General features: G+C 36.4%; 1 protein-coding gene across 31 annotated transcripts in view; it reads left to right on the top strand.

Annotated features, from left to right (window-relative positions):
• plekha6 (pleckstrin homology domain containing A6) overlaps positions 1-12,803 on the top strand; it is a 183,450-nt gene that overhangs the window by 53,803 nt on the left and 116,844 nt on the right. For 22 of the 31 annotated variants that reach the window (XM_087272684.1, XM_087272667.1, XM_087272682.1 and 19 more), the window contains exon 1: positions 11,237-11,534. In XM_087272684.1, the coding sequence (XP_087128810.1) occupies positions 11,500-11,534 (35 nt within the window). In that variant the 5' untranslated portion in view covers positions 11,237-11,499. 31 annotated transcript variants of the gene reach the window in all.

The following is a 12,803-nucleotide window of genomic DNA, read 5'->3' as shown; positions in this document are numbered from 1 at the left end:
CAAAATATATATTTATTTATTGACCAAGAGTCAATGGTATGTCTTTATTTTATACATTATTTAAACAAACAGCCTATTCAGTCAAGCAATTATTTCAGTTAATTGATTTTATTGAACTTAAAAACACAAATAATAATAATCAATAACACTTTTTTATAAAAATTAACTTCAAATAAAAATAATTTTGGTCTTACTCTAAAAATTCAGAGGTACAAAATGCTTCAATTTTTAAAAAATTTTTTTTTGCTTCTTGACATTATTGTGGGAATTTTTATGCATTATAGCCACTTTATTCCTCATCATTATCCAGACCAGCATAATAGAAAAAAGATGGACAACTGTGTCCAAGCTAAGGTTAATTTGAAAGCAGCTGTTTGATAGCAGCTGTTCCTGACCCATACATTAGCATTGCTCAGTAACATTCTGTTCTGTCCTGTGCCTTTAGTCTCTATCAGTATTTAACTCAAGCTCACGCCTCACTAGGGTTTCCAAAATTACCGTCAAGAGCGATAAGATAAAGGGTTTAGTGCTGTTTGCCCATTGGGTTAGTTCACTCAGAGTAATGGCACATAGCCACAAATAACCCAAATTCCTCCTGTTCACAGGACCTGCCAGTACCTGTTCCTTTTTAGCCTTTCGTAGGCAAGGGATAATATTCTTTCTGTTGCCCATTTCATCCTAAATCCTATAAAAGTGTGGTTGAATAAACTATAACATGACTAGCAAGCAACAAAGTTGTTACGTTAGACTCTCAGATGCAGGTGTAGGGTGACCAGATATCCTGTTTTCCCTGGAACGTCCTGTATTTCAGCATGTTATTTGATTGCCAACTTGTAATAAAAATAGATTGTTTGGTCGATTATTTCTCTTTTCCAAAGAATCTTCATTGACGAGTGCCAGCAGTTTTAAGCATGGATTTATGATTTGTGATTTTTCTGTTTGAGTAAAACTTGATATTTGTTTTATTACCGATGTGATTCTTCTAAATTTAAGTGAAGTTAATTCATAAACAAATTTCAAGAGGATCACGTGCATATGATAGTTCACAGCTGTTCCAACATTAGCTCATGACTAATATCCTATCAGACGATTCTTAACTCACTATAAGGGTCATCGAGATCTACCTGAGCTTGAACTCCCCTCTCGCCCTGCAACAGGAGGGAGCCCAGGGCTCAAAGATCTTATAAGCTCAGGGCTCTCTCCCGGGACAGCATGCCAAACAAGCTTTATTATCAATCATCAGCTAAGTGTGAACTCTTGAAACTAAATGAAATTAATGTTTAGTGTTTTTGCATAAAATGACAATTGATCAATATTATAAAATGGTTCAATGTTTTTAGACTCTCTTTCTATACATCTTTAGACAACACAATGCCTATATTCTAACTTAAAATAGTTACTAATTCTATGTTAGGTTGAATAACACAATTTTCAACCACAGCAATTGAAAAGTTTTGTTATTCTGACAAAAATGCTCTAAATTACAGTATTTTTATTTGAAACTTATAACTAAACCTTTTAGACTAAAGCAATCAAACAATTATTAACAATCAAACCCACACCCAGCAAATCCAGTACATCCGAACTGATCATTTTTAAAAGATCCCATTTTTAAATCTATAAATGTCCATCCTTATGTTCACCCTACGCAGGTATCTTTTAAAGTTTTGCACTTTTTGGTTTCAGAGGAGATGCCTGTGGTTGTGTTGGTTTACAGATTAGTGGTAAATTACAAGTTAATGGTCTAGAATGAAAACAAAGGGTTGCGGTGCTGGAATGTTTTAATTGGCCCAAGAAGGGGGAGATTTGTGGGTCTTGCGAGACATCAGACCCCAGGCAATGAATCAAGCTGCTGTGTGGTCAGACAAATAGTGATAAATAACATTCCCCAGTGGACCTGTGTATGCGTGTGCCACAGATTATCTTAGTGTGTTGAAAGGATTTAATGTGTGTGTGATTGTTTGTGTGTCTGTGAGAGCCATCTGTGTTCACTCGCTTTCGATAAAGTCACTCAATTTTAAAGACCAAGACTCAAGCCAGGATGAAGCCTGACCTTGACTATAGTGCCGAAGGTGAAAACACTGACTTTTCTGAGAAACATGCTTATACTAGTATTTGTCAGATAAAATGTCATGCAGGGTTTCATTTGGACTCTAGATCCATGTCAAGTCCTTTCTTTTTGATCCTGACCAGTACTTGTCTTTCTCATGAGCAAACTGATTGTATGTTGACTGTGTATGTGTGTGTGTGTGTGGACATTTGCTTGTGGTTATGGTTATGTAACCAGAGCAAACAAAGTGTCCTCACACCGTTGCTCTCTGTCGGTTTCCCTCACACCCTTTATCCCCACACATACACGCACACACACGCACACGCACACACACACACACACACACACACACACACACACACACACACACACACACACACACACACACACACACACACACACACACACTGTGCTAATATGAATGTGTGTGTTTGTGCAAGACTAGAGAGCTGGCACTAACTCCATGGTGACCATGGAGGCATAAATAAGCCACCTGTCTGAAAGCTTTGCAGGACTGGAGACAGCGCATATGTTTTAAAGCCAATCTATGTGGACTCTCACTTGAAGAGATTTTCACTTTGAGCTTTCTTAAAAATTACATTTCTGTCATCATTTAGCCCCCTCATGTTGTTTCAAATGCAAATATCTGTGGAATTCAAAATAAGATATATTTTTATGTTTACTCTTTTGAGATCTTAAAGTTATGCAGTAGCACCACAAAGCATCCTGAATGTGGTTCATAGTGTACATACGGCTCAATGATTACCATGATGCCAAGAATGTAAACAGAATCATAGAATACATTAATAAAGGTGAGATTGTAATGTTACAGGTTGATGTGTTTACATGTGGAGGAAAATCTGTGTAACCTGTGGGATCACAAATCTAGCGAAGATACTGTATGTTAATGCTTATTATGAACTAACAAGCTACGAGCAGAGCATAATTTATAAATGGATAATTTCCGGAATAAAAACAGGAAATAAGAGTTACCGTGACCGACGTCCACCATACAACTTCAGTTTTCCTGGAACATGCTGTTACTAAGCAGTTATAATTAAACAAATCTTAATGGTCTTTAATTATTTTGTTCAATATAACATTATGGGTCAACCATGGGTAAAAAACAAACAAACATGTAGCTACAAACATAAATAGTATGTAACATGAAGTATGAAACATCATGATTCAGTTTACTAACACCACTGACATTCAGTTCACTTCACTATTATGTGCCAAGCAGAAATGACTCACTCTGTCTAATCATCAAGAAGAGCCCACAGTTACCTATTCCGTCTTGCTTTCTGCTTTGCTTCTGTCTCCTGTTTTCCTGATCCAGCGGCGCAGTTCCATCTTTTTAAGATCTCTTTTGATCAGGCTTATTGTCAGATTTACTTATAGTTTTAAACAAGTTAATATATGCATCACTGCCTCTGGCATTTTAAAATGACAAATATTATTTAAGTAGGCCACTATGCCATTATTTATCTTCACTGCTCATTGCGCGCGAAAAAAATAATCACCAACCAATGAGAGTGATTGTAAACATAAGAAAGCTGATTGGTCGAAAGTGACTACTTTTATGTGTGTGTGTGTGTGTGTGTGTGTGTGTGTGTGTGTGTGTGTGTGCACAATCCACTGAGCAGCTTTGCTCGCTGCTTTTCACTTATTCACATTTTCTCTCTCACACTCACACATGCAGTTATTCATCACACAAATGTTAATGGCAGATCAGTTAAAATAAATGCAGAAACTCAAAACACGATTTTCTGACATTTCCTGGAACAGGATCTGGCAAGATCCGGCTCAAATTAAACACGGGCTACGAGTATCCAGCAGTTGGTGTCACAGGCCAAGCTCATGCAGCACTGATAGAATAAATGCAATCTGTGCATTTGTTTGATAACGAAATTTTCTGTAGTTCATTTAGTTGTTATTTAGACCCAATCCCAATTCTACCCCTTGGCCCTTCCCCTCACCCCTAGCCCTCTTTTTGCACGTTCCCATGAATGGGTATGGGTGTCCCAATTCTCTTTAGCTTGAAGGCGTAGGGCTAAGGGGAAAGGGTGAATAGCCTGTCGAACGATTTTTTTTCAGGACCACACTCGAAAACAAGGGGTAAGAAAATTTCCCAGAATACACCAGCAACAACGTCAGGATAGTTACACTCGGAAGTTAGGAGATCCACAAATTAGTTTTTTTTGTCATTATTACAAATTTTAGCAACAAACAAACACATGTTTTAATACATTTATAACCGCGTACGTGTTTTACTGTCATGCTTTTTTAAAAAAATGCTAAAATAAAAGCTAAATTTCGTGATCTATAATCCATAATCATAACTCCTGTATAGCAGTCCCACAACATTCTGACACTTGAAAACCCTGCCAGAAAATTCTAGTGGCTGGGAATGAACTTTTTAGTGTCTGCTAAAATGTTAATTTTGTTTTGGGTGTGTTTACGTGAAGTTTCACAAACGTGATATCATTAACTGCAGCTGGCCACTCATCTACACGCATTAGCTAGCCAATCAGATCGATCCAAACTCACTATAAGTAGCCTAGTTAGAACCACTCCCTTATCTTCGTTTTTCCGAAGAAATGCTCCATCCACCCCTTTTCCTCCTTTCCTCCTTAACCAGGGGGTGCTCTCAAGAACCACCTGATCTCGAACTCCCCTCACATGCTCTATGGACCAGGCTGGAGCCCTGGGCTCAACTATCTCCGAGCTCAGGGTTCTCTCCTGGGACAGCATGCCAAACCTGCTAATTTGCTAACAGTTGTCAAACAATATCTAAGTGTGAACTCTTGAAATAGATGAATATGGCCACTGTGTACTGTTATGATCTTATTGCCACATTAGATTGTTATGATAACATAACATATGCCTTCAGTGATTTCCTGAAGATAAATACCAAAAAATAAAGCAGCTGAAATACAGCAGTTGCGATCCTCTGATCTCATATGAAGCTAGAGATCATGATGACATATGTGCAGGTGCTGTAGTGCTGTCCCAATTCTTAGGGGTAAATTTTGAAGCCATCCCCCTATACAATCGGTTTTAAGGGCCAAGGCGTAAAGGTACAAAAATAGAATTGGGATTGGGCCTTAAGGTCATTTGGTGATATCAGTCATCATACAGTCATCGTTTATATACTCACATGCAATCTAAACAGTCTCTCGATCGTATTGTACTTAGCCAGATTAAAAAAACAAACAAACATAAATTAGTGACTGCAGGTTGAAGGAAAATAGCGCAGTAAAAAATGCTGATACAGCACTAAAATGTACTTGAGTAAAAAGTTAGTAAAGTCTAATTGCATAGTAAAGTATCATTTCTGAGAAAAACTCTAGAATTCTTTGTAATTTGTTATTTTACACAAACTTGAACACAAACAAAATCTGCATTGTGATATTCCTGCTCATGCAAATTTCCAATAGATCACTTGGACTTCCATAAATTGCCATACATTTGAAGAAAATGTTAGCACTTGGTTGTAAATGCAAGTAGAACCATCTGTAAAGCACATGCTTCTCTCCTGCATTTATACAAAGCTGTTTTTGCCAAAACTGCAGAGCACACTTTACCCATGAGCCCATTTGTGTACCACCAGCCTGGTGGACAATGATGTGTGAATGAGGTGGTAATGGAACAGGAAATGGATATGACCTTGCCTCATGTCACCACTTGATGTATTACTGAGATTTCAAAGGGGTTGCAATGAGAGCTCAATATCTTAGTGAGAAACCCTAAGGGCATAAAGGTAAAACAAGCCAGTTTGCACATATTTTTTATTATTAAAATGTATTTTTGCCTACCTTGGATGTAAACCCTGATAAATAAAAAAGAAACAATCATTGTGCAGGAAACTTTTATTTATGTCTGTATTTTTCCAACTTTGACCCAACTCTCCGCCACCCCCAAGCCAAATTTAATACATTTTTTATTCTATTTTCATTTTTTACATATTTTTTTGTCATTTTTAAAAATTCTAAAGCTTAAAACATACATACGTTTGAATAAATGGCAACGGTTTTTTTTTTCATAACACAAGATTCCATTAAGGGACATAATTCGCATTTATACTCATCACATTGAGAGCCAACATTTTGAGATGTTCTGGTCAGTTTTGCCCTCCTCCCTTGTCTTGAACCCAAAATGTTTGTGAGAAGCAGCCAGAGTGTCTGATAAGATGGAAGGAGTGTCATTGAGGAATGTGCAATGATACGACATGGACACTGTGAGAGCCTTGTATATCGGCATAAGTATTTTGGAAAACAAGAGACCACATTGCAAGCACTAATAGGACAAGCATGGCCATCAGACGCCAGGGTGAGTTATGAAGACGGTCTTCATTAGAGGCTTGTTTTAGGGAGGAAGAGATGGGACAGAGGCCTTGTATTTAAAGGCTGCAACCAATTCTAGGAACCAGAGATGGTCTTAAAGTAACAGTTGCAGGATTTTAACCAAAATACATATGGTGTCATTGTTTATTTGTTGTTGTAGACTACAAATAGAGATATTAAGCCACTAACTTAGTTTAATTACGTTTTTAAAAATTCGCTTTGGAAAGTTGTTAGGTGTTGCTAAAACAAATTTTACTGTCTTTAGCCTGATTTTGTTCAGTAATAATCCTGATTGGTTTTTCCAATGCAACAATACTTTGTTTTATTTAATCCACTGAACATTAAAGATTATATTTTGAAAATGTTGAAGTTTTAATATATATATATATATATATATATATATATATATATATATATATATATATATATATATATATATATATATATATATATATAAATATATATATATATATATAAATATATATATATAAATATATATTTATATATATATATATAAATATATATATATATATATATATATATATATATATATATATATATATATATATATATATATATATATATATATATATATAAGTATGTATATATATTAATGCTGTCAAAATTAGTGCATTAACGGATGCGATTCATTTGAAATATTTAACGCATAAAAAAAATTAACGCAGTTGCAGTTTTTTTTTTTTTTTACTGTTGTGGTTGACGTGTGTTTAACATGCAAATAAATATGGATAAGACCAAGGAAGCACTTTTTGAAGGCAAGTTTCAGTATAAAATAATTAATGTCGCATTACTAGGCTATCCAGCCTTTCCTCCAGAGATTCATCTCATTTCGGGTGTTTCATTTTTAATCTTTTGACTTCTGTTTTAATGGAATTTGATACCGCATAGCGAACTGAAAGACTAACCTCTGCATTCTGTGACTTGGTGGTTCTTTAAGGGAAACACAAATCACTGCTTACTTGTTAGACTCTCAATAAGAGTATTCTCTTAATCATATTTAAATTTGAGTATTGATGTCCATGTAAACGAAGTGCCAGATGAAGTCGCGAGCTCTGCCTTTCAGCATGCGCCCTCTAATGTTTTATTAAGTTTGACGTGTTTCCCCCTTAAATGCAAGTGTCTGCTTTGCGTCATTGTGTTAGAATCCTTGTGAAATTCAGCCATACTTTAGAACGCTTAGTTTCAGCAAATTTGGTAAAAGCGATCATGCCTGTTGAATCTGAAGAGAGTCGCTCTGGCTGCCCTGTCCTGCACGCGTTGTGTGTGCGAGTGTGAGTGTGTGTTTATGTGTGTCTGTGTGTTTGCGCACTAAATCAAAAAGTTACGAATTGCCTTGAAATTGCGTTGCACTCTCAGCTCACATCATTCAAAAGAAAAGGTCCACATTGTCCCCCGATAATGTCAACAGACTGGACTGTTTAAGCAACTGGCTGAATGTAAAGGAGGACAACTCAACTTACAGCAATACATCTTTACAATGAGTACAATTGTTTGTATTCAATTCTTTATTGTTATTATAATTTTCCATTTTCCATACTTGCAATGCCTGTATTTTGGGATTTTTTTGGGTCATTCTGCTGTGGCGACCCCAGATTAATAAAGGGTCTAAGCCGACAAGAAAATGAATGAATGAATGAATGAATTATATTTTGAATGTAAATAGTTTTTGTCTTGCGTTGACATTAATTTTACATTTGAATAGCCAAAATTACAAGTTTCAGTCCAAATGTGATGAATTGCGATTAATTTTCAAAAAAAGTTTAATTAATTAGTTCATTTTTTTAAATCTATTGACAGCACACACACACACACACAGTGCTCTGACTTGTCCCCTCCCTGGTCCAAACTTGAATATTTTGAAAACCAACATGTTATTGACATCCATATATATTTTTTCCTGCTACGTACGAGAATGCCTACTATATACTTTATCATTCTTTAAAATATCTTCTTCGAATTTTAAAAAAACTATACATCACATGCATAAATCTATCAATGGAAAACATATAGCAAATATGGCCATTTAAACACAAAATACACACATTCCTGATATGTGAGTGCCATCTCACACTCAATACACTACAATTACTATGGCATAAATACAACACTACAATATCAGATTTCTATATGTGAACATTTGAGTAAGTAGATGTGTCAATGCTTAAATTACATTTTGGAGTATGTTACAATATAAGTAAATGTTTCTTTCCTTTAGGCAAGCTATCCCTTTAAGCATTAAAAGTAGCTAAAAACATGATAAAAGTAGTCCAAAGGGCCTGTGAGGGTGAGAGTAAATGTTCAGAGATTGTTGTTGTTGGGTTGAATTATTTCTTTACTAAGAGTAAGGGAGTAAAGAGAAGTTTTGTGCAGCTGGTTCCCACTGTTTTTGTATACAGCTGATAAAGAGGTAGAAGACTGATAAAAAGGTAGCATAAATTAATGTAATCTGTGCGGGTGTAAATAAATTGTGCTTTGACCTTGGGATTCTTGAAAGAGCAGAATGCTGCCAAATCCCCTCATAGTCTCATTAGTTTATAAATTGTAGCTTGTAATGGCATGTAGTTATGGAGCAATCCTTCAGAACATTGCATCCTGTTACGCAAAAGTCAGCCCTATCTGATCCAGTTATTTGCTAATTAATTAAATACACACTGCAGTGCTATTGCTGAGCTATTAAAACATAACTCATTACCATAATTATTAGGTGTTTGGCCTGACATTACTAATGATTCCTAAAGAGCTATCATTCCACAAACAGTTTCCTCTGTTATTAACATTGACCTTCCACTCTGACTAGAAAGATCTCAATGCACAAGACAACAACAATGCTGCTTTTTTCTCACTTTGCAGAAACACACAGAGACGTGACATTATAAATGATAAAAGCTGTCATTAAATAAATGGGATTAAGTTAAAATTAAGGGGGAATTTTGGTCAATGAATTATGTCCATTTATAGCACCATTTATTTGTATGATCTGTGCTGGTTTAGTGCCCGATTCACTAAAGAAATTATGCACATCAGTGGAAACTGAGCAAACGCTAAATGCAGTTTGGAATATACCTGTACACCTTTTGGACAACTTTTATTTATTTATATTATTTTTAACTACTCACTCTTAATGTTTGGAAAGGAATATTCTGCCAAACATCTTTTGTATCTGCTTTATAAAAAAATGTCTTGTGGGATTGGAACAAGTTCAAGCCATTATATATTAACAGATTTATTTTTATTTTTTATAAGTGAACTATCCCTGTCACAAGGGCATTACCTTTTCAAGTGTGTACCCCATAGTACCTTAAAAGTACAAAAGTGAACCCTAAAGGTACTAACGTTCACCTGTATGGTACAAAAGTGTACCTTTTACAAAAGTACCACCCGAGTGACTACTTTGTACCTTTATTTCTAGTGTGTAGGGGTAAATACATTTATGGAAATATGCTAATCTGGTAATGCTGAAAACATGACTCAAACTTTCTGAATACTACTTGTATAGACTGGTTCTGCATACTAGGCTGTGGAGAAAACAGCACACTTGGTATATACATTTGGTATTATATAGCAAAACTGCTTTTAGCCCATGATTTGTGTGAAGTAAAATATCACCAGACAACTTACATTAACTTTACATTTACTGTAATTTGGTTTGACACAAAGCAAATGACACAAAAACAGAATTATGTTAACCATCATTTAGTGCAATGTAAATTTCACCAGGCAATATAAATCAATAGGCAAGGAAGGTTTATTTATGTAGCACATTTCATACACAGTGGTAATTCAAAGTACTTTACCTAAACATGAATAAAAGAGACAATTATAAGAAAAAAGTGATTGAAAATGGATAAAAACAGATTAAAATGTGCTAAAACAGGTTATAAAAGAATGAAAAAGAAAAGGAGGACATAACGTCGGACAGCAAAGTGCTTATTCAGTAAAGGCAGACCTAATCAGATGTGTTTTAGCCCTTGATTTGAATGCACCTAATGTTGGAGCACATCTGATCATTTCTGGAAGCTAAATAAATACATTTCTGTATTTTCGTTTTGAATATCTAATTTATAAATGTGTATTTTTTTTAATCATTTTCTTTATAATTAGATAATATGGGAGATCACTTGATCCGGAAGTGTACAAAAAGCAACAACTTATTGTGATGAGCACTGTCTGATGAAGACACGAAACATTACACGCCTTGTATCTGCTTTTTTAATTGAATAAATTGCCGTTTTTGGAGCTTTGGTGTTGCCGCCTTTTTGAATATATTTTTTCCCCTTAATAACTTTTATTGCAAATCTAGCATATGCTAGTATGTCCAATCACCCATTCCTTTCAATCTTTACCGGACAGTCTGAGCATGAAGAGTTTGGACAGGACCTGATTACGCTCTCACAAACCCATGGCAACGAATTGCTGGGAAGCCCTATAACGACACAGTCCACCCAAACCTCAGATGGATTGCCCTACTTCACCACGTTATATAACATTCTGCTGCCCATTAGCACTGAATCAGTGGCCCTCATGTTCACTTCCACCATCCTGGTTGACAGTACAGAGTATTCTAGAAGTAAGAACAATCTTTGTTTTGTTAACCCGTGAGGAATGAGTGGCAGGAGACCACCGAAAGGGTTAAAAGACAGACTGCTGCTCCAATCAGAGTTAATGATCAGAGTAGAAACAGGACCGCAGAAATGAAGGAGCGGGCAGGGGCTGTGCTGTGGGGGGATTTGTAGGAGAGCGAGAGAGGGAGAAAGAGTGAAGAAGAGAGAGAGAGAGAAAGCCACTGTGCTTAAATCCAGCTGGCTGCCTCCCTGGGAATGTAATCCATATGTGAGCGCGAGTTCAGCAGCAGGAGAAAGAAAAGATATTACTCGCAAAGAAGTGATTGTTTCTGCACTTTCTTCTTTAAATTCCACTCATTCTGGCCACCAGACCTTGGCTCTGGTTCAACAGCAACACAAAAAGAGAGGTAAAGTCTGGAGAAGGACAAAGTGAAAGTTGAGAAAAAAAGTTGGAGAGAATAAAGACGAAGGCAAAAGGAACCGTGGGGAACAATATACCGATTAGACAAGCGAGAGAACAATGAAAGAGGACACACTGGAGGAAGGCAAGAGGAGGTAGGTAATTCAAGTTTTGGTTTTTCTTTGTAATTTATGCCGGTTGAGGTAGAGTGGTAGTACTTAGTGCTGGACTGTTTGGATTGCGTCTCCATAGGAAGCAAGAGGAGACCATGTGCTTAGGTATGTGTGTGGATAGATGGGGGCGTGGTTGCTTTTGCAGAATCTGGAAGACTGGAATATACTGCCTCAAAGAGTACATGGATTTTATTAAAGTTATACAAAGCTTGAGTGCTTTGGGTCCTTGTAAACTTCTTTTATAAATGTACTTTTCTTCTAAGAATTATTTTACTTTTCCAACCAGTTGGATTTTAACGGATTTTAAGTATGCCTTATACAAAGTTGGTTTAGTTGTTCAGCTTATTGTGATTTTGTATGCTAGCTCAAACTTTAGCATCAGGAGAATAGATTTACTTAAATGGCTTCTCTATTTTTGTGGGCACCTGAGATTATTTTGGTTGCGTGGTCACTCCCTTTGGCAGTCACTGCTGGAAAAGGCTTAAGCTGGTAGCTGTGTCTTGGGACAGGATAATCAGTTTAATTTGGTCACTGATAGCTAATTTGGTCATTAGATGGTAGACAGTCTTGTAGCAGGAACAAACCAGCTCATCGTGCCACTTTAAGGTGTTTAAGGTGTTTCTTGGAACTTGGTGGGTGGCTGGCATGTGCTAACTAACCAGCTTAAACCAGCTAGCCTGATTAAAACACTTCAGTTGAATTTTCTTACTCAGCCTGGTAGAAGGTGCACTCTCACAGTGACTTTATAGTTAGGTTATCAGGTTTAAGAGCCACCTCCCATCTTTAACCCTTCACCTCCTTGTAAAACATTATCAATAATGGCTCAACTCTGTTGACTAAAGATATATCCTCAATAAAACGTCTGGTTGCAGGGATTAGTGAACAAAGCAGGAATGGTGTTTTTTCTCATTGTTCCCAGATGGGAAATTTGTGTGAAGGGGGAGTTTGCTTGTAGACTAGGAGAACCTCCAAGTCCTGATTACTCTAGGGAAACACAGCTCAGGCTGGAGTATTTTGACTGGAATAATTCTCTCACTTAAACACAGTTCACTTGCAGTAAAGTTCAAAGCGTGAAAGTGCTGTCAGGAAAGAACAACAACTTGCAGTGTGGAACAATAATGCTAGTGGTGCAGAAGTAAAGCCAAGTACAAAGGCTTGGTGTTTCCAAACAGACTGTGCCATGAAGGACATTCAGACTTGAGAGGGAACCCAGAGTTCAAAGTTCAACAAGAAGCAAGGTTCATTATGTTT

This window comes from Danio rerio, chromosome 11 (genome assembly GCF_052040795.2).
Source record: "Danio rerio strain M-AB ecotype USA chromosome 11, GRCz13ab, whole genome shotgun sequence".
Lineage (NCBI taxonomy): Eukaryota > Metazoa > Chordata > Actinopteri > Cypriniformes > Danionidae > Danio > Danio rerio.
This window is presented reverse-complemented; position numbering and strand designations above follow the sequence as displayed.